General features: G+C 45.5%; 12 protein-coding genes across 12 annotated transcripts; 5 read left to right on the top strand and 7 right to left on the bottom strand.

Annotated features, from left to right (window-relative positions):
- Window positions 1-239: 239 nt before the first annotated feature.
- VTP01DRAFT_9463 (uncharacterized protein) lies at window positions 240-721 on the top strand (the record flags this gene model as incomplete). The annotated part of the gene is made up of 3 exons (XM_069388698.1): window positions 240-327; window positions 375-492; window positions 559-721. The coding sequence occupies 3 exons, from the start codon at window positions 240-242 to the stop codon at window positions 719-721; spliced, it is 369 nt and encodes a 122-aa protein (XP_069240969.1).
- Window positions 722-1,883: 1,162 nt separating this feature from the next.
- Window positions 1,884-2,462, bottom strand: VTP01DRAFT_9462 (uncharacterized protein; the record flags this gene model as incomplete). The annotated part of the gene is made up of 2 exons (XM_069388697.1): window positions 1,884-2,250; window positions 2,317-2,462. The coding sequence occupies 2 exons, from the start codon at window positions 2,460-2,462 to the stop codon at window positions 1,884-1,886; spliced, it is 513 nt and encodes a 170-aa protein (XP_069240968.1).
- Window positions 2,463-3,976: 1,514 nt separating this feature from the next.
- On the top strand, window positions 3,977-4,300 carry VTP01DRAFT_9461 (uncharacterized protein; the record flags this gene model as incomplete). The annotated part of the gene is made up of 1 exon (XM_069388696.1): window positions 3,977-4,300. The coding sequence occupies one exon, from the start codon at window positions 3,977-3,979 to the stop codon at window positions 4,298-4,300; it is 324 nt and encodes a 107-aa protein (XP_069240967.1).
- A 1,746-nt stretch (window positions 4,301-6,046) lies between these two features.
- VTP01DRAFT_9460 (uncharacterized protein) lies at window positions 6,047-7,972 on the top strand (the record flags this gene model as incomplete). The annotated part of the gene is made up of 6 exons (XM_069388695.1): window positions 6,047-6,078; window positions 6,185-6,273; window positions 6,342-6,783; window positions 6,855-7,173; window positions 7,238-7,406; window positions 7,473-7,972. 6 exons carry the CDS (start codon window positions 6,047-6,049, stop codon window positions 7,970-7,972), a joined length of 1,551 nt encoding a protein of 516 aa, XP_069240966.1.
- Window positions 7,973-8,597: 625 nt separating this feature from the next.
- VTP01DRAFT_9459 (uncharacterized protein) lies at window positions 8,598-9,686 on the top strand (the record flags this gene model as incomplete). Its single annotated transcript, XM_069388693.1, has 1 exon — window positions 8,598-9,686. The coding sequence occupies one exon, from the start codon at window positions 8,598-8,600 to the stop codon at window positions 9,684-9,686; it is 1,089 nt and encodes a 362-aa protein (XP_069240965.1).
- A 21-nt stretch (window positions 9,687-9,707) lies between these two features.
- Window positions 9,708-10,964, bottom strand: VTP01DRAFT_9458 (uncharacterized protein; the record flags this gene model as incomplete). The annotated part of the gene is made up of 3 exons (XM_069388692.1): window positions 9,708-9,840; window positions 9,896-10,564; window positions 10,624-10,964. 3 exons carry the CDS (start codon window positions 10,962-10,964, stop codon window positions 9,708-9,710), a joined length of 1,143 nt encoding a protein of 380 aa, XP_069240964.1.
- A 765-nt stretch (window positions 10,965-11,729) lies between these two features.
- On the top strand, window positions 11,730-12,438 carry VTP01DRAFT_9457 (uncharacterized protein; the record flags this gene model as incomplete). The annotated part of the gene is made up of 2 exons (XM_069388691.1): window positions 11,730-11,886; window positions 11,951-12,438. The coding sequence occupies 2 exons, from the start codon at window positions 11,730-11,732 to the stop codon at window positions 12,436-12,438; spliced, it is 645 nt and encodes a 214-aa protein (XP_069240963.1).
- A 132-nt stretch (window positions 12,439-12,570) lies between these two features.
- VTP01DRAFT_9456 (uncharacterized protein) lies at window positions 12,571-14,140 on the bottom strand (the record flags this gene model as incomplete). Its single annotated transcript, XM_069388690.1, has 5 exons — window positions 12,571-12,692; window positions 12,769-13,143; window positions 13,202-13,257; window positions 13,318-13,420; window positions 13,483-14,140. The coding sequence occupies 5 exons, from the start codon at window positions 14,138-14,140 to the stop codon at window positions 12,571-12,573; spliced, it is 1,314 nt and encodes a 437-aa protein (XP_069240962.1).
- Window positions 14,141-14,529: 389 nt separating this feature from the next.
- VTP01DRAFT_9455 (uncharacterized protein) lies at window positions 14,530-15,366 on the bottom strand (the record flags this gene model as incomplete). Its single annotated transcript, XM_069388689.1, has 2 exons — window positions 14,530-14,627; window positions 14,706-15,366. The coding sequence occupies 2 exons, from the start codon at window positions 15,364-15,366 to the stop codon at window positions 14,530-14,532; spliced, it is 759 nt and encodes a 252-aa protein (XP_069240961.1).
- Window positions 15,367-16,394: 1,028 nt separating this feature from the next.
- On the bottom strand, window positions 16,395-17,705 carry VTP01DRAFT_9454 (uncharacterized protein; the record flags this gene model as incomplete). The annotated part of the gene is made up of 5 exons (XM_069388688.1): window positions 16,395-17,031; window positions 17,094-17,191; window positions 17,260-17,371; window positions 17,432-17,539; window positions 17,608-17,705. 5 exons carry the CDS (start codon window positions 17,703-17,705, stop codon window positions 16,395-16,397), a joined length of 1,053 nt encoding a protein of 350 aa, XP_069240960.1.
- Window positions 17,706-17,830: 125 nt separating this feature from the next.
- VTP01DRAFT_9453 (uncharacterized protein) lies at window positions 17,831-19,010 on the bottom strand (the record flags this gene model as incomplete). The annotated part of the gene is made up of 3 exons (XM_069388687.1): window positions 17,831-18,058; window positions 18,129-18,248; window positions 18,312-19,010. The coding sequence occupies 3 exons, from the start codon at window positions 19,008-19,010 to the stop codon at window positions 17,831-17,833; spliced, it is 1,047 nt and encodes a 348-aa protein (XP_069240959.1).
- A 271-nt stretch (window positions 19,011-19,281) lies between these two features.
- Window positions 19,282-20,278, bottom strand: VTP01DRAFT_9452 (uncharacterized protein; the record flags this gene model as incomplete). Its single annotated transcript, XM_069388686.1, has 3 exons — window positions 19,282-19,452; window positions 19,898-20,183; window positions 20,259-20,278. 3 exons carry the CDS (start codon window positions 20,276-20,278, stop codon window positions 19,282-19,284), a joined length of 477 nt encoding a protein of 158 aa, XP_069240958.1.
- Between the last annotated feature and the right edge of the window lie 227 nt (window positions 20,279-20,505).

The following is a 20,505-nucleotide window of genomic DNA, read 5'->3' as shown; positions in this document are numbered from 1 at the left end:
GTCAATCGTTTGCAATCTTAAAAGATTTGATGTTCTAGCTTACCATATCATTTCTCTCTGTAAAAGATGAAGAGAAAAAAGAAATGTAGGGGGATTGCTCATTTTATAGGCATCTCAACAAAAAAATCTTCTGTTATCAGAGCCAATGCTTACATCCGGAACTTCGAATGTTGTTTTACAGTACTGTACAACATCTTTTGGGAACCGGTCCATTAACATGTAAGGTCCACAAATCTTCTATGTCGTACCGTATGCACAGCGCTATCTGGAGCTTTCGATATTCCTCCACGAGCTTCCATGGAACGTGCTTACCTCTAAGCCTATTTCGTAAGTGTTCAAAAGTATACTTTGGATAGCGCATCCCGTCGAAACAGGCTCGCGTGCCTCTCCCAACGCTGAATTTGCATCGACCATCGAGACTCCGAATTATGCAAAATCTGGTTATGCATCCGCCATCGAAGTTCCAGGTTCCATCGAAATTCCAGATTTACTGTTAACAGCAGGGATAATATCTCTAGGTCATTGGATACACCTTTTTGATTACTTGCGGTTTTGAAGATACGTCGATATTGCGGATAGGGAAGCATACATGCAACGGAGTCTGTGGTGTCTGAATTGTCGCTGTATCATGCAACTTCGCCATCTTTGTCTGGGTTCCAGAGCCATACTTTTAAGATTAGGCATTGTAGGCGAGAACGGTCCGGATGTGAGAATAGAATGATGTATAAATTGGGCCATCAAAATAGCCTCTACTCAAGATTATAAAAGCAATGAAATGAAAATATGATCTCGATAATTACCCACTGTTATCGAGAATGCAATCTACTTTGTAATCTATATATCAACTGACAGCACTCGATGATAATATACCGCAGTATGACATGCAATATGTACGCATCGGGACTGGTGTAGATACATAGTCTGCTGGAACATCGAACATGACCGGTTTCACCACAATGGTTGTAACGTCATTGGCGCAGTATTTTGGAAGAATAACATTAAGTTGGAGACGAAATGATGAAGCGAATATCAGAAGAAACTCCCGTTGATTCGTCTTTCGAAGCTTTTATATGCATGCAGAGAAAGAAAAATCATGGAAACCTATGCGAAAGCTTGACATTTCTGGATTTTATCGATCCAAAAGGAAATTGAGCAGCAAAGAGGGAAGTTGCACAAAGCGTTGTATCTTTTCGCGTGCCAGGTTCAATAATTTCAGGATGATCGACGTTTGAGGGATATTTTCAATGAATTCGAGGCGTTATGCTACTCGCTCGGCCTTCATAAACCTCTATTCGTTATGTATTTCCAGGAATATTAACAGAAAGAGACTGAGAAGCTATTTTCGGTTGTTGTAAGATGCTCAGGATTTTCAGATATAAATCGAACATTAGTTTCCGAGCGTTGACCATTACTATTGTTTCTTCAAAGTGTCAATTGACCTATTGACCTATTTCAAGATCCAAAATTCAAGATGGGTAAAATATAGCTTCAAATTGCATACTCATTTGCAAGGTTGCTATAGGGGCATAATCGGCTGGATCGTCGGACATGGTCGGTTCCTCCGCAGTGACTACGGCGTTGTGGTATTTTTATTTTTTGGAAATTCACTCGCGTAGAGGTATCGCTTAAGTCTATGGACGTTTTCTACTTCGCTGGCTTTTATAGCAACTGAACATCAGTATAGAAACTCCCGGAAAATAGCAATGTCTGTTGACATTTCTGGATTTTAATAGCAACAGGGGATGAAGTCGTACAAAATGCTGTTTCTTTAGTATAATAGTGATTACTTTCCTCGGTCTGAAATCGAAATAGCACTGACAATATCTCCAATGATCTGCTTCCGGAAACAAATATGTACAGCTTGAAAGAGTATGTAATTTAAGCTATCTAGTTTCTAGATCCTTCGGCAAGGCAGCTTGTAATGCGCGATTTAAGGCATCAGGGATGCCGAAAACATCGGCTGCCTGATCATGCCCATCTCGCAAAACATTTAATGCTCTTATGCGGTCCGTCATGCCATGTTGCTCTTGGAATAATTGTATCCATGCGTTTTCGAGAAATTCGAAATATTCTTTCAATTCATATTGCTCGGTGTCAGCTCGATAGGCATGGCAAAAGTCATAGAAATACGATGTAAGATTCAGCATTCGTTGTATAGCTTGTGGCGGTGAAAGCTCTAGCGATGCTTCAACGAGAGGCACGAAATCTTGCCATAGTTCTGACAGCGATTGGTACCCTGTAGGCCGCGTCCTTAGAACAATGCATTAGGTCTCTAAGGATTCAGTTCAATGTGTGCAGACGCTCCTTATTGCTCACCTTTTGCGAAACTTACGCTGTATCTGCATTGTCATATTATCCAGCCTATCTATCTCTTGCTCTTCCAAATGTCGCCGTGTACGATTGTGTATATCATCTGTGGTTTGACTATCTTCTTCAACCAGATAGCCGCCCCCGGAGTCCATGTCTCTTGCAGCAGGCAACATCAGAACTTGGGTTGGGGCACCGGAATCGAATGCTTCAATCACTAGCCGCTTGGGAGGGATCAGTTATGCTGCTGACGGCCACGGAGCATGCAGGAAATAGAAAATATTCAGTTGCCTGGGGAGAACGAGAGCATCGTGAACGGAGTTAAGACAGTCATGCAGAAGGAAGTAGTATACCAAAAGCGCATAGTGGCGAAGTCTGACATAAACAAGCCGGAATCGTCTATTGCAGGAGCCAAACGAAAGGTAAGGATTGATATCAGCTACACCAGGCTGTTTAGCGATTTCATTGCCAACGTTGAGGCGATTTTAGGTCAGGTCTATTGAAGGGGAAGTGCATGAAAATAAGAAAACAAGGCAGAAGGAACAGAAGTTTTACGGTAATATCCTAAACTTCGCCGTCTATACAGGCAAAGAATTTTGGGCAGATGAAGGAAGTCAGTAACTTTTGACAGAATTCAAGTTAAAGCTGAAGAATAAGGTTTAGGGGTCTGCTTCGGACAGACAGATAATAGTCACTCCTGGACAGACAATAACTGCCCATGTAGCAGATGAAGATATAATTTACAGCCCAAAGACATGCCTTCAAATCGAAAATGTATATGTAAGATATCCATTCATACTATACGACAACAGTAAGAGCAAGACAGCTTCTTTGTACCCATCCTTTCTTTGTTCAAGCGCGGCATAAATAGGATTTGATTGTCCCCATTCGCAAGCACTCTAAATGACGAAATCCTCTCCATCATACCTTTTCCCGCCTTTTCCCACCATTTTATCTATTGAGATGTGTGTACGGTGTCAACCCCCTTCATCAGCAACGCAATCAGTCTGTCCGAAGTAAACCCTATTTCGAATCTCTGCTAATCCCGAGTCAAAGATCCGAGTGCGAGTCAACACTGGTCAAGGAATACGGCACATTATTCAACGATAATACATTCTGCCAAGCACAAACTCGAGTCCACTGTCCGGGCCGTGGATGAGGGGCAAGATATATTTACAGGCGAAGACAAACCAGCCTCGACATGTGGAAAGGTTGTAAGTGAGACAGTGTTAATAAACGAACGACAGCGATTGGCATCCTCAGAGATGACAGCAAAGAAGCTCCCTCACTGCTAGCTCATTGAATATTTCGAATATTTAACTGCGTTCTGGCACGAGAACATTTTATTGGTGCACGGTACCAGGAACATTGTTGATATATTTGTTCATTTCGAAGCATCGAGCCTCACGCCTAATGACTACCATGGTCTCACTGCACCTAAAGATCCAGAATATGCTGGCAGATTCCTGTCATATTCCAGCTGGAATCTGCCGGCGGAAATTTCTGGCTCGGTTGATGATGGCGGAGTTTTCATTAAAGGAAATAATGAAACGCAATATCAGGGCATAATCAAAAATCACATGCCACCTATTGATGACGGCTCCCGCCCACCCATGCATCTTCTGGACAAAGACGATTCTCTCGAACTGGATGAGGATGACCTAGCAAGATGCTTCAGGAACTTGAAGATGAGGAGGTCCGTCATATCAAGTACTTCGAGGATGCCATTAAGAGGGTCAGTTTGTCCGACATTGATGGACGAATCATTCTGGCGACGCAGCTTTCGGACATTTTCAAAAGTATGATCACCAAAGCCCACACTGTCGCTTACCAGCCTCCATACAACATGTATATAATGAAAGATCATATACAAATCAATATCGATCTACCGGACATCCAACAAGAGGACACTGGCGACGGTATGGAAACCGTAGTCGAACCGGATCTGTCTGGTGGCAAGACGAAGATTGTTTTGGTTACAGATGACGAATAAATATTCTATGCAAATGACGGCCGCGATAAAGGATGGTTCGAAAATGGGGAATCTCAGATAATAGGGAAAGCCCTGGTCTATCGATAATGGTGAGCAAATGTCAATGCCCTTACCAAAAAACGATGCGTTATGGAAACCAGATATCATGCACTGTTTTTTACGCTGGTGCAAATCGGGATTGATACTGGACATACGAAGACCTTGTCAGACAGCTTGAACAAGTCATCCTGGTCTTTAAATCACTCCATCCAAGGATGTATGGGTATATTTCTTTTCGACCAGTCATCCAACCACATGGCATTTGCTGCTGATGCGTTGATTGCTTCTCGTATGACGCTTTCTCCAAAAATTTACGATCCTAAGAACAAAATTTTATCTCCAAGGAGAGAACCGAGAAAAAACGCAAGCATTTTACGATACGAAGCAAAAGCGACATAAAAAATGGAGAGATCAAGCAATGCCTTGAGTTTGAAGGCGTCAAACGAATTCTTGAAGAAAGAGGATTATGGCACGATCGCGATCGAACTCCTGGAAGAGAAGAAATGGCGCTTTCGATGCGAACGTGAATATTCTGACAATCCAGAGTGTTGTGTGCAACATTGCCTCTCCCTGCAGGTAGATTTCACGTTTCAGCGTTCAGCTTCGCAGAAAACTCTGCTTCGTCACAAGCTCTTATTCGATCTTTATCCAAAGTTTCATTGTGAATATAATCGGATAGAGAGATATTCGGCAGACGTCCGGAAGAACTGAGACTGCAGTTTTGAAGGACTGGAGAAGCAAGTCCCAATTGCTCTCGACCATGCCTGTCCGTCGGGGAAACCGCCCACAAATATTAGACGAAATTACAAAAGATGCTTCCGATACATAGAAGCATATGATAGAGGGATGGATGCCTGGGCAGCGGACGAAGAAGTGAAAAATCACAGACAAGAAGTCCACGTCCCATTGCAGGCTCGGGATGTATGAATAGATATTTCCATTTATAGAATCGGATTAACCTTACATCCTTTATTCATCGCTACGCGCGTTTGCACTTTGATAACAACTCTGGGGCCTCAAAGTTTTACAGCATGTACGAAGTCCACAATGACATGATTTGCCGGCGCTTTCTTGGCGTTAGTATCGGCCCAGCGCTGCTGCATAATGGGCAACGAATGACATATCAGGTAAGTATTTTGACTCTATTGCTTTTGCACTTATCTCTCATGCCTTCTTGTGGTTGAGACCTCACCGCAGCAAACGACTATTGACAACAAGCCGTATTCCAAGTGCGAGTATGACGGGTCAGTTACTCAATGTTGGAAAACTTGTACCTTCTTTCTCACGGATATCCGTAGGTGACAACAAAGTATCTGCTAGATATTATCTATGAATGATTAAGGTTATTCATTCTGTTCCTTTAAATGTAACTGAAAAAGTTGTCAAACAATGACGAATTATATGTGATGGAAATCACTCCTGTCCGTAGACCCAGCGGCCACAAATATCCAATGTTCCGCCTGTCAGAGAGTCCTTCCTCCACCACCGCAAAAGCAGCAGAAGAATGAATATCTGAAAATGCTAGATATTGAGATCATTTCAACAGTAAGGACCCTATGAGCCAATGAAGGCAAGGCTCCAGTTGCACTCCGCAGTTTCTCGCAATTTCCAAAGGGTGACTTCGGGGAGAAGAAAAAGGTCCCCTTTTTCCACCCGAATTCTTGCACGCAAGCGCTGCCAGGGAGCCAGCATATAGATACAGAGAACATGACTGCCATGGACATTGATCCCGCACAATCGTAAGTCATACCCGACGATGGACAGCAGACGATTCTAGTTGCCTCGTCGATCGCCATGCTTTTTGGCTGTAGTTTTGTATCCTCTGTATGCTTATACACTTTAAAGAAACGCTGAGGAAATCAAGAATCAGGCGAACGTTGAATATAAAAATGGAAACTATCGCGAGGCAGTGTCACTGTATTCCCAAGCCATCGGTAAGAAGGAGAGGAGAAAGAGGATAAGTCCTTAGAATGGATAAACTCATGGATCGATTTGCTATCAGAGGCATCGCCAAATACCGCCACGTACTATGCCAACCGTGCTGCTGCCCTGACCATGCTGGCAAAGTACAAGGAGGCTGCAGAAGATTGTCGCACCGCCACTCAGCTTGATCCATCCAATATCAAGGCATATATCAGAGCTGGCAAATGTCACTTGAACCTCGGCAATCTGGAAGAATCGACGCGACAATATGAGTCGGCTTTGGAACTAGATAAGACTAATGCCCAGGCTCAACGCGAATACGCCAATTTACAGACAGTCAAGAATTACATTAACCAGATGCAGATCTATATGGACAACAACCAATGGCCTTTGGCTGGAAACAGCTTGGATCGGGCAATATCGATGGTCGATGGTAGTCATGTACCATACAAGTGGGATATTTGGAGAGCAGAAATTGCATTGGCACAGAAAAAGTGGTCAGAAGCAAGCAGACTAGTCAAGTATGTTGTTATCTCCTTGCTACATTATTATCCTTGCTTTGAAATACTCATCGTGCTTGGTTGCATTACAGCTTCCTTGTCCGTCTTGATACACAGAATCCCGATGTGCTCTATTTGAGAGCGAGAGTTTTCTATGGGCAGGGCGATAATGCCAAGACAAAAGCGCACTGCATGGAAGCGCTGCGATGTGACCCTGATTTCGCAAAGGCCAGAACGCTGTTGAAAAAGGCTCGAGCAATTGAGGAACAAAAAGAAACCGGAAACGCTGCATTCAAGTCTAATAACCTTCAGGAAGCATACGATGCCTATAGTTCCGCGTTAGAAATCGATCCTGACAACGATGCCATGAACTCCAAGCTGTATTCTAACCGTGCAGCAGTGCTGCAAAAGGCAAGTTTTTCAGTGTTTTCGGCGTATGCAGGAACGCTGAGCTAATGTGCTGCAACATATTTAGCTTAAAAAATTCGAGGAAGCATTGTCGGATTGTAACAAAGCACTTGAGTTGGACCCTGATTTCATTAAAGTATATAGTCGGCGGGCGGCGTGTTACATGGAGCTTGAGCAGTATGAAGAGGCTGTACGAGACTATCGCCGACTCACCGAAGCAGATGCTAGCAACAGAGGTACAATTTTCCCGGTTTGACTGCAACGAAGTTGAATACTAACATTTTATCACTTCTACTTTGCAGAATATCGAAGGATGCTGCAGACCGCAGAGTTGGAGCTGAAGAAGTCGCAGCGAAAGGATTATTACAAGATCCTTGGTCTATCAAAGAACGCTACCGACACCGAGATCAAGAAAGCTTATCGCAAGCTAGCATTGCAATACCATCCTGACAAGAATGCAGGAGATGCAAAGGCTGAAGCCAAGTTCAAAGAGCTGGGTGAAGCGTATGCAGTTTTGAGCGACCCGCAAAAGAAGCAGCGATACGACTCTGGTGTCGATCTGGAAGGCGGTATGGGCATGGGCGGCTTCGATGGCGCCGGTGTAGACGTGAATGATATCTTTATGCAAATGTTCGGACAAGGAATGGGAGGTGGATTCGGCGGCGGCGGATTCCCTGGCGGCGGATTTCACCACGGTGGTGGCGGATTCCCTGGTGGAGGCTTCTCGACTGGTGGATTCGGAGGCTTCCCTGGCGGCAGCAGTGGAAGAGGCGGTGCTGGTTACACATTTCACTTTGGATAAACATCTCTTGGACATTCAATCCTACCTTTCCTCCCGCTGTGTTGTTCTAATCTCATCATCTTTGCATCTCACCCTTTCCCCATCTACCTGTCCATAATGTACTTCTTTCCTCCTTTCGCTTCTTGTTGCCTAGATTTTTTGTTTTGTTTTGCTTTGCTAATTATATAAGCAATACACATATCGCGCTCGAAAAGATGGATCACCTGGCCAATGCTGTGATGGTAACACGAGAATCAAGCATTAGCGGGAAACAATCCAAACGATCAAAAGAGTAGGGAGACAGCGCAGCTCGTTCGGCAAATGTAACTTTTACGGCGATGAGTACGATGAATATCTACTTCGATCTCTTTGTGTACAGGAGCGCCTCTTGATGCTTTGATCCGCAGCAGTAGCTTCTTTGCTTGGGATGCTCCGCACCTCAATCACGCAGATATTTCCTGATTTGGAAGTTTTGCGCCGAGCATAGTTGGCGCCTTGGCATAGCGGCCGAAACTCCCCACCAGTTCGTCCTATCATCATTGTTTCGCAGCATGCAAAATCGCTTGGCAACGGGTCCCGGTTTCTCCCCGCCGCCTCTATATATAAAGAGGCAGCTTTTGACTCCCATTCACAGCAAATCCAAACAATGGCAAACGACATGATAACCTTTAAAGTCACCTTCGACAACGAGACACGCAGGTTTTCTTTACCCAAAGAGCAAGTTTCCTGGAGAGTGCTGTGCACTACCTTGAAGACATACTTTCCCTCGTTTGGTTCGGATACTGTGCTTCACTATCGCGACAATGACATGGATGTGATAACTCTGTCGAGCGATCTTGAACTAGAGGAACTGCTACGTCAACAACCTAGAAACGCTACCCTGATTCGACTCTACAACCGCAACGACGATGCAGCTATAGCTTGGGCATTCCTGGACGAAGATCCATCTTTCGAAAAGCTACAGGAACGATACAGCGAACTTATCGAACGCGACCCTCTGGTGAATAGCACAATGGCTCAAATGGCTACATGCGAACACGATTCGGAGTCTCTGCGTCACCTCGAGCGCTGGCTACAGTCTCGCGAGCAGAAATCCTTGGAATCATCATCTTCTGCTTTGGAAACCCCACCTGGATACGAAGAAGTCCCTATCTACTATGCTGAACCATCTTTCCGAGGAGGTCACCATATGTGGCACGGTCGCGGCGGTTTCGGTCATCGAGGCGGTGGTAGAGGTGGACACCGCCATCATGGTCCTCCCTTTCCTCCCCCGCCATTTCCATCTCGCAACCAGTACTTTCAACCACCACCTCCTCCTCCTCCTCCAGCTACAGGTCCAATGTTGGGTCCCGGTAGCCCGCATCATCATCATCGTCACCACGGTCCTCCGCCACCTCTTCCGGGCCTTCCTATACCTTTTTTGCATCCATGGAAACAAGAACACGCACGCTGCCGCAAGGAACGCCATCATCGCCAGGAAAGACGAGAACTAAAGCAGCATCACCGAGAAATGAAACGGGAGCTCCGCCGGCAGTATCGCCAAGAAAGACGACGACTCAAGGGTAAAGGCAAAGGCAGAAGGCACGACTCTACATCCAGCAGCAGCAGCAGTGACAGCAGCAGCAGCAGTGATTCCGAAATATCATCTTGCAGCGACTGTGAAAAGAAGAAGAAGAGCACCAGCAGCAGCAGCAAGGAAGTTACCGAGAAAGTCGCCAAACTCAACATCACCTGATTTAAAAACGACAAAAATGTTCTAGCAAGGTTGCATCGTTGATTTTGAAACCATATCATTGTTTGTATATAGTATATTACTTTTTTCAGTATCATTTATATACCAATAGCTCATATAAAAAACAAAATAATCCCCCCCAAAAAAGAAAAAAATTCTATGAAGATAATAAAACGAGACACCCTGCTAGAAACAAACTTGAAGCTATTGACAATGATGAGGACGGTGAAATGTGTTCGGAGGTATCTGAGGTCAAAGAAGCAGTGATTTGAGGTGGCTGTGTATCGTCCGAGGATGATGATGATGATGATGCATTTGCTGCTGTGGTCCCGTTTGCAACGAGTGTTTGTTGAGAGAGATAGTCGACGATGCCGTTGATGTTGCATGGCTCTGTGCTACGCTGGCATTTTGGGGTACCCAACGTGCCATCAGGCATGCTGTAATTGAAGAAGGCTGTAATGTTCATAACCTCAAAGATAGCATCTTGTTCGGGTGGACCACGGCTAAAGTTTGGATTTCCATCGGACCAGTGATTAAACATGAATCTGGAGGGCATATTGGGTATGTTGGTTGCCATCCGCTGAGCTTCTTGGCCATCGATGTAGAATATAACAAGTCCAGGCATCCAATCGAAACGATACTCATGGAACTCCAGAGACGGGTCGAAGCCAAGCCAATGGTTGTCGTGAGTTAGATGCGATGCCTTTCCGTCTTCCAGCAAACCCGGGTGGATAGCAAAGTACGACTGCGGAGGTTCAACGGCACTTAGAATCTCGATGTCAATTTCCTGCTCAGTGTTGTAAAGGTACATGGCAGCCACCGTGCCATTCACAGAAGTAGTACGCATGTAGCTTCGGAACGAGCCATACAGAAAGTCACGTCTGCAACGTAGCATGCATAAATGTGATGGTCGTTGTTGGATGTATATAATGTTTACTACCTTTGTGTACCAAACCCGCCGCATTGCAGCCGTTGATCATTGTTAGAGACTACAATTTGCAGCGCTCCAAAATCTGGATCCATGCGCACATTCTGACTGTAGAATGTACGATCGAGTGTATTTTCGTATTTCGCCTTGATCTGATATGTTGCCACAAAGATGTCTGGAACATGGCGTGGATCGGATACCTGCCGAAAGTCAATGTGCCACATGTCTGTCCATGGGCTGCTGCCAGCATCGGCTGTGTAACCGCAGTCGCATGTGTCGGTAATTTGGTCACTGCCATGCGTGATGCTGGAGACCAGAGGCAGCAGCAAGAACAATACAAAACTGAGTTGCATCTAAAGATTCGCAGCGAGACCAGAGAAGAAGGGAATGAAATCTCAAAACGAGAGTCCAAATATTATCTGTCGAAAAAATGTTTTTTCCTTTTTGACAAAAAATTTTTTGTTTCTTCTGTAGTGCCTGTCAACTCCACCAACCAATGTAAAACGCGCGCAGATCCATGGGGCAGCGTCCTACTCGCTACGGGGGAAGATCTGCCTGCTTTGGGTACTCGGAGTAAATATGGTATTAGATGATGTCTTGTATGCGAGAGAATACGGTGACCTGAAAAGATCACGTTGAATCCCACTCCTTTACGATCAGCACTATCTCGATTGGAACATAAACAAAATAGTGAGTTACGTGTTACCAGCATCTATTAACTACATCATCGATGAATTTTACACACATACGTGCTCATTAGTATGCACGATGCCAGCATAATGCGTCACGCACAAGATCTTGGGATCGTCTGATAGATGGATTGTTTTCCCTCGCAAACATAGCCCCAGTTGGGCAAACACGGCGGATTAAAATACACAAACAAAGCATTCATGATCAAGAAAACCGGTTTGTAAAAAGAAGGAAGGTGGAGCGTATTGCTGACAGTGCTATGTGTTCTCATGACCAAGGTGCACAGACCATGCTGGATGGATTGCTTCATCCCACCCCCCGCGGAAAGCCAAAAAGAAGTAAAAGTGATTGCATGAACGACAGGTTGGTCATTTTTCTTTCTTCTCTTTTTCTTCTTTCATTTTTCTGGATACTTTTCTCCACACCTCATGCTGTCTCGACACGAGTTTGCATTCTCTGAGATGGCACACAGTCATCAGCAGCCATCCCCGCCGTTATCTTGCTCCTCTTCGTCAACTTGCCATCCATGTGGTCAATCTGAACCAAAGAAAAAGCAGCGACGTAACCGACGAGACAAGAAGCATGGTAAGTAAATATATCATTTTCTTGCAGAGGCAAGGAAGCTAACTATATTTTTCTTTTTCCGCAGTAGGCGCCGGAAAGGATGGTGGTGCATCAGCAGCAGCAGGAGCATCAACATCAGCAACAGGCAGTAAGAATGGTGACCCAGGTCGGCGCCATTCCGAGCCCAGATCACATGTGATGGATAAAAAACAACAGCTTTACAAGACGGAACTGTGTCGAAATTGGCAGGAACAAGACCATTGCCGATACGGCGACAAATGCCAGTATGCACATGGCCCGGAGGATCTCCGCCAAATCGAACGACACCCAAAGTATAAGACTCAAGTATGCCGCACATATCAAAAGACGGGAAGTTGCCCTTACGGTAAGCGCTGCACTTTCCGCCACCTGGGGGAAGACGATTTGCCGAGCAACCCAGAGTCGCTGTTGCCACTTGGTCTGCTTAAAGATCTCGAACTGCCCAGTCCGCCCGCCACTTCTCCAAGCAGCGTCTCCTCCTCTATGTTTTCATCCTATTTCCCCCAATTCCCTCGTGGTCCTCTTTATTTGTAATCAGTATGCCCTTCTTCTTCCTTTACCCCCTTCGTTGCGTATTAACTCGCTGAAATATATCATGTCTTTGTGAATTTGCAGACCAAACAAATGTACTTTTTACATACAAAATGTAAGGAAGATAAAAACATATTAAGGAGTATTCTTGCTTGCTGCAATAAGCTTCTTCATAAGTATCAGCTCTTGTTCCAGATCGTCTTCTTCCCTCGACGATCCCCCGCTGCCAACACCGTTGGATGTATTGCCTGGACGGGCTGAAGAAAAAATAAAAAATTTTTTTTCTCATGTCAGCAGCAATGTGGATGTGTTCTTTGCCATGGATTCACTTACTTTGCCGCCGTCTGGACGTTTCATGACGTGAGGGTGAAGCACCATTCTGACCTCTATCTAAATGCGGTCGTTTCCGTAAATTCCTGCGCTGGCTGTTTACACGTGAATACGCATCCTGGAACAGCTCCTTGACATCAAATCCATTGTCCCGATCTTCTCTAATAAGTTTCCGGCGATCTTCTATTGCTGATATGATGGTATCATGAAGGCTCAGTCGTTCGTTTTCATAATCTTGATCGACGGTGCTTATATCGCTGTCAAAACGTCTTTTAAGACCCGCTAATTGTCGGGTCAACATCAGTTGTGCGCGTTCCACTGTGTCCTTGCGTTCTTGTTCAAAGTCCGCCAAAGATTCCACAAAGGCCTCGTGGGTCCCTTTTTTTATGACAAGTCAACAGCACAAATCTAGCTGCACCTTTGTTTACACACCCACCTTCTTGTATACTCCGCAGTTCTTCTTGCAAGGCCTGCAGCTTATTGCGATAAATTCTGTACTCACGTCAGCTTTCTGTACTCTTTAGCATCGTTACAAACATTGGCAATACTTGCGTTGCACTGTGTTCCCAGAATTCGTTGTTCATTGTGGTCAGAAGATCGTTGCATTCCCGTAGCTTGCGCATTGTTCTACCCTGGTCAAGCTCATCCGTCGAATCTATCGTACCAGTTTAGCTTCTAGAGCCAGGGAGATCACTTGACACACCACACACTATTTACCTTGATCCCATTGGGCATCGTACTGTGAATGGTACGGATCGTAGTCAAAGGATGCCCGCCGAAAAGAGGCGGACGGAGCCGGTGCATGCCACACTGAGGATGAGCCTGGTGCGGGCACGGCAGACGATTGCGGTGCGGATGGTTGCGCAGGCGGTGGAGGAGGAGGAGGAGGTGGTTGAGCCATTTGAGACGGCGGCTGCGGAGGTGGAGGGGTGGGCGTGGGGAGAACGACAGACTGCTGATGCTGCAGTGCTGATGCTGATGCTGTTGAAGCTGCTGGAGGGGGCGGCTGGTAATAAGAAGAATGATCGTCCCTCCATGTTTGCTTATTGGGTGTCAGAGGCCGAAACGATGATGACGTACGGTCCATGTTCAACGGGGGAGGAGGGGCATAGTAGCTCGGACGCTGATTGTAATCAGACGAATACATGTAAGGCATCGGCTGCGGGAGCGCAGGAAGCTGACGCGGCGATGGTGAAGACGACCTGTAGTACGGCCGGTCTCGCGTGGTTGGTGACGAAGGTTCACGGGGATATGGCAACGGCGAAGCCTGCTGGTAATTAGGAATCGCGGAACCGTTCGAGTGGTGTGAAAGTGGAGCTGGCAGCAGCGCATCCGCACCGGCCTGAGCAACAATGTAGTTGAATTTTGGCAACATGTTGCGTGGAAGAAAAGAGAGAGAAAAGGGAAAAAAGGTGGAGAATTTCACCAGCAAGGTGTCGCTCTGTGGTGACTGGGGGGTGACATGCAGATGGGGGGTGTCACAACCACTTTTGGCTTGCCTAGTTGTGTAACCATCTTTCCGGCTTTGCCTGCGGCATACTGCCGTTGTATTCAACCCATTGCACGCACTGCTAATCATTCTGATCCATACTTGCACTTTCATTAGTTCTCCTCAATTGTCTTATTCTTTAGTTCGTTTCAGTAATATTTCTCCTTGATAAAAACAACTATCCGTGCCTCGCAAAGCAAAAATTATATACATATATATATATATATATGCGTGTGTGTGTGTGTTGTATTATCCTTTTCATGTACATCACTGTTCTAATCATCATCTCCCTGGTCTTCACTACCTCCGGTGTAAAGATGCTTGCCTCGCTGCTGGTATGCGGTCATCCCTCGTCCACTTCCGACCACACCCACTAAATAAAAGTTGCGCGCGCGCACTCGTTAGTAAAACCTATATAGTTAATTTCTCCTTTTCTTTGTTTGTTTAGTACCTTTGCCTTCAGGGTTATCTGGAGTTTTGAATATACTCTTCTTATTAATAGGTGTTGCTGCCATCCTCTTGCTCTTCTTTTTACTCTCTGCACTTGACGCAAAATTTAACCAGGCGTTCTTTTTGACCTCGACTTCTGACACCTTCTTTTGTCCCGGTTCCTTTTTCTTTTTCTGTTTCTTGGGCACTGCGACATCTTCAAAGATGCCTTGGCGTTTCTTTGTCTCAAGCGGTCTCACGTCTTCAGCTTTGACGACCTCGGTTTCTTGATACCCGCGGAACTTTACTGAAAACACTTGATCGGCTCCACCGATCGCAGTGATTGTTGCTCGATAGAACTGGCCATCGCCAGACCAGCGAGCCATTACATCTTGACCTACTGAGAATTGGTTTGTCTTCAGCGCTGCTGCTGCTGCTGTCGTTCCTGTTCCTGTGGGTGTGGTATCACTTGACTGCGTCGGCGGTGTCGGCGTGGCGGTGGGGGTTGGTGTCTTCTTTTTATGGCTGCTCTGCTGCTGCTCCTCTAACTGCGATGTCAAGGCGATCAATTCCTTGAGATCTTGTTGGAGTTTCTTTAGTTCCTCATTATTTGGATCATTTGCGAGTGCAAGCTCCACTTGCTCTAGCTGATACTTGTAAGATTCGGTGTCGTCGTCTGCCATGGCTGCAGCAAACAGTGGAAAAACCAAGTATTGGACAAAAAATTCATCCGCCGCAAGTGGTATCTTTGCACCTGGGATGTCTTGCACGGGTGTTGATGAACAGCACCGGCCATAATAATTTTGCACAGACCAATTCGCTGGCTATCCTCACTGAGGATGGATGCAAATGCCATGCAGCAAACACATACCTTTTCCCAATAGCTGCCACTGTTTAGCTATGCTTTGGGAAGATTAATCTGATTGCAAATTTGGATTTGATTTTATATTCGTTGTGCTGACTGTGCCTGGCAAGGATGGTTAAGTACATTTCCTGTTATTCTCTTCGAACGCATCTTCAGATACCACGTCTGTCCCAGTACATATTGTTATATACTGCGAGTGAATAGCAATATTTCATCCATTTGGATACAGTGCGGCGTTGTCCTTTTGTGCTCAGAAAACCCGCGTTTATCTGCGATCCCATTGGCCACGAAAGATGCCCTGTAAAAGCGGGTGGGTAGCAGATGCACCAATGGCGTAAGAAAGACAATAAAAGTCTTGGAGCGAGTCCTCAATTGCCTCCATCGTCGTTCACGGAATTGTTCTCAATCTACATCAACGCAGCTTTCCAAAAGTATATCTTCCACTAAAAGTTTTGGGGATCAAATCGAAGCTAGATCCCTTACAAATGTTTATCACTTTGGAGCTATATTCGTTTCTCAGTAGCCTATCGCTATCTGTGAAGGCTAGATGGATCAGGGCACCCTGTTTGACTTTACATGTGCAAGACGCTTCTTTGGACGAAATTTTTTTGATAAGACATATCTCCACAATGCTTTTTGAGGGGAATGAAGTTAAACTGCCTTCCCGTTGCTTCGGTATCATCATTTTGCCGTAAATGGAAAACAGAAATGCAGTAGTAGAGAAAACCTAGCTCTGGAGCAAAAAATCCAATATGTGCATTATGCATTTTATCTTACAAAAATAATGGGTTAAAGAGAATATGCGTGGGAAATAGAGCAATGGAATTACGTGATCGTCGGTATCTCTTAGAAAGGTTCTGGTGTTTGTGCTCTCTGGCCTGCTGGGCTGTAAGCTCCTGACTGACGAGTGGGTGTAAAGGCACCAGACTGTCTGGGCTCTGGGGACGAGAAGGAAAACGCCGATTCGCGGAACTTGCTATTTCGGTAGCTCTTGCGTCCAGCATGCAGTGTAAGGTTGCTGGATTGCTCATAGTCAGGTGTAGTAAGATACACTACACTGGAACGACCATCTGCATTGTGCTGGGTAACGAGCGGCATGTCGTCGCCTTCCAACATGGCGTATTTCGCAAACTCCTCGTTGTCGCCAAAGAATTTCATCATCTTTTCGTGTTCTTTGCGACTCTGGTAACGGTGCAAGAACCACAAAGCAACAAGAACGATTATTACAAAGATGAAGACCGCCACACCGAGAACAGCCCACAACCAAGCCGGAATGGTATGGAAAACATCTGGACCGTTGATGCAAACGCCGGTGTTGCTACAGTACTGTGAAAGACATTCGCGGTCTTGTTCGCACGAGGCGCCCAATTCTTTCGAGTTGATACATGCGCCGTTAACACAGTAGGTGCCGGTTGTGCAGTTATCTCGGATGATGATTTGCTGCACCTCGTAGCCTCCAGCATCGTAGGAAGTGTACATGGTCCTTGTTGCCAGGTCACATGAGCTTTAAGACTAACGGATGAGGCTTTGCAAGTTCTGACTTACGTATCCGTGCCACAGACTCCTCCCAAAGGCGCAGCTTTGATGTAGCAGGTAGCGTTCAAGCAAATCGCATTTTGGCCAGCACATTCATCATCTCGTTGCTACGGCATACAAATTATACATAAGCATTTTCCCTTTTGCTAAATTATTTTGCTGCATTGCAACATACCAGTTCACATCGTCCTCCCGTGTTCACCAGGGGTTGGCAGTTTGAGTTGGCGTCAGGGCAGTAACTGCCTGAAGGGCAACGTGGTGGGAAGGGATGCACGTTTGTATCCCAGCTAAAGATAGCAATCAATATCAATAATCTTGCATTGCATCTCACAGTTGCTGCAAATTACCCTTGGAGGTAGTCCGAGTTTGTGCAGTTCTTCCAGTTGCATGTGTTGGTAGCTGGATCGCAGAACAGATAGATATTCTCGCAAGAGTCGTCGTATTGCCACGTTGCCCTTTATAATTTGTTTTCAAAGGTGCCATGAGTATCCTTCCCGGCGAAAAGTAGCTGTTGCACGCTTACGAGTAGATGGGGGTGGCATCGCATTGCTCGCCAAACCGCAAGGCCAAGGCCGGTGCAAATAAGCAACAGGCCACAAGTAAAATTATACACAGCTTCATTGCAGAGAAAGAGAAAGAAAGTGGAGAAAAAAAGAATATGAAAAAAGGAACACTCAAATTATTTCAAGACCGCACTCGGTGGTTGGTGACACGAAGAAATCAGGCTGTTTTATTTTTAGCACTTCTTACAGATCAACGCATGTTGCGCCGTCTTCTACAACTTCTAGTACTTTGTAAGATGCCTCTATGCCTCCCTTCTCCTTAAACATTGCAATTGCATCCTGTGCAATTGTATCATAATTTTTGGTAGCCAAAGCCAAAATCGTCGGACCAGCTCCGGATAAGAAGATACCCAGCAAGCCATCGTGCTTGGCGGGCGTGATACTCGATAAAATTTCTGATAAGCCAGGAATCTAGGGCGTGGCTCAGTTAATCAATCCGCGTTGCACCGCCATATTCATCCTATTAGCCACCACAACTTACCAAGGTCTTGCGATATGGCTGATGTATCCGATCCTGCACAGCATTGTATATCAGATCTGCGTCAGGAGGCGAACGTCCCAAAGCAGTCGTCAAGACTGCCAAGCGTTGAAAATTGTAAATCTACTCACACAATAAGATACTCGGGGCGATTCGACCGTAACACCTTAATCCAGGTCTACTTACTACGTCCTGACGTTCATAGTGCGTAGGCAGGACCGATCGTGCTTTGGCCGTGGCTACTTGGAAATTGGGCACAATAGCAATTGCCTTTATCTCGGGTGCCCAGTTGAGTCGGACATAGTGACCGATGCCATTGGGAGGTTGAGGCACAACTGTCTTTGGCGCTACTTCATCTAGGAAAGACTCGGATGCTGGGACGTCCTTGGTATCATTCGGATCAAGCTCTCGCAGATATGATGCCACGAAACCGCCCATCAAAGCAGCCGCTACGTTGTCGGGATGACGCTCGATCATTAAACAGTAGTCAAGTAATCGATCTTTGGATAGGTTGAGTTTGCCGAGCGCATCACCAAGGAGAACACCAGCAACGACGGCGGCACCAGAGGAACCAAGACCACGACCTAACGGAATGGGATTGTCGACGTGGATTTTTAAAGGCTGCGGAAGTTGAGTGATCCCATTCGCCGAAAGGACGTAGAGAGCGGCCTTGGTGATCAAGTTTTGCTCTGGAAAAAGTGGAACATCCTTGGCCCCTTCGCCCGAATAGGTCATTTCAAAAGGTGCAGCGCTGCTGTCAGACAAAAGTTGTACGTCTAGCGTCAAATATAGTGATAGTGATATGCCGAGTACATCGAACCCAGGGCCAATGTTGGCTGTGGAACACGGCGCGCTGATGCGGAAATGTCGCTTGACCGCTGTCATTGTCGATCTTGTCAAGCAACGTGGCTTTTCCTGAGATGGTTGACAGCTTCCATGTGGCATCAAAAAAGATCGGAGATTGCGATTGGATGACGCACTGTGAATCTTTGCCCCTCGAGAACAGATCAGTTCAGGAGTCAATGCTACATCAATTTGGCGCTTAGGTAACGATTAAAATTTATGGTCATTGCTTTATTATCCTTTGGACAAATGCAACGAGGAAAGTGATATTGCAAAACTCCTTTGCCTATGCTGCGGAATCATCTTAGGTTTTTTAGCGTTGTCTACCTCGCCAGGGGTCAACGGGCTCATCTTCAGGGCAGCGACACACAAACTCGTAACCAATCACGACAATGGCTTCTGCTGAGCTACGGAACATACATATTGCACACTCTCGCTGCTTCTGCGGCGAATGTGTCACAATCTTTGAGGTAATCCGATTGCCCTGTTTTCGATATCAGACGAAGCATCTTTTGGGTTTACATCTTTTCCAATATCAAGAACGTCAACGTGCTGGATGAAGCGAACGCCTCAATTTACTATCGATATCATTTCTGTAAATGCGTTTTACTAGTATGAACTGCCGATACGACAATTGAAAACCATTGTGACATTCAGAAATAACGCAATAAGTACGTTGAGATTCTTTAAAATGTCTTTATTGTGTTCTCTGATGTCTGCCTGAAGAATAAACGCTTTTCCTCTTGTCGTCAACCGTTGTATCAGCTGTCGGGAGGTACTGTGCATTGATTCGTCAAGTTCAAGTAGCCGTTGTTATTGATTTTCGGCTACCTAACAGATGTCCTTTCTTGTGCCCGTATTTGTGCCAGCAAGTCTTCCATCGGATTATATATAATTTAAAGTTTTGGGTAGTACCATATGTCTTTTACCTTTGTACCTTGCATCGTTCCTTGTATATCCTTTAGCGAGTTAATTATCTCGATGGGCATGGGCATATCACGGGCAGCAAGAGGGTCACTGCTGGTGCATATGGGCGAGACGTATATTCTGTCCGCACTTGACCTCTTTTGCAATCTTTGCACCATTCGTTGCAACAACCGGACTCTGTTTTCAGCGTTTCCATCCTTGTTTGCTTTTGATTTTGGGACGTATCCGTCAATTTCTATGCCATTATTCTTTAATCTTTCCAGCTTCTTTTGGTTGTTTCCAAGACAACTGGTAATGGATCGAGCAATGTTACCAATGAAACATTAGATTGCACAATTAGAGATATAGTGTATCGCTCTTTACCTAAGGATTATCCGCACCATAGTACAGTTAGTGCTCGCTATAGTGATACGCTCGATATAGTGATCAACTGACAGACTCCCGGAATGACAGGCTACCAGGTGTCTACTGTATATGCCGAATTCGCTTTAGATGATTTCGTCATTTAGTCATTTAGAGTATTTACGAATGGGAACAATGAAATGGGTAAATACAAAGGTCTCTCCTATTTATATATGTACTTGAACAAAGAAAGAATGGAATAAAGAAG

This window comes from Rhizomucor pusillus (genome assembly GCF_041956525.1).
Source record: "Rhizomucor pusillus strain CBS 183.67 unplaced genomic scaffold VTP01scaffold_6, whole genome shotgun sequence".
In the NCBI taxonomy this organism is placed as follows: Eukaryota; Fungi; Mucoromycota; class Mucoromycetes; order Mucorales; family Lichtheimiaceae; genus Rhizomucor; species Rhizomucor pusillus.
Note: the sequence above shows the minus strand (reverse complement) of the source record. Positions and strands in the feature narration are given on the sequence as shown.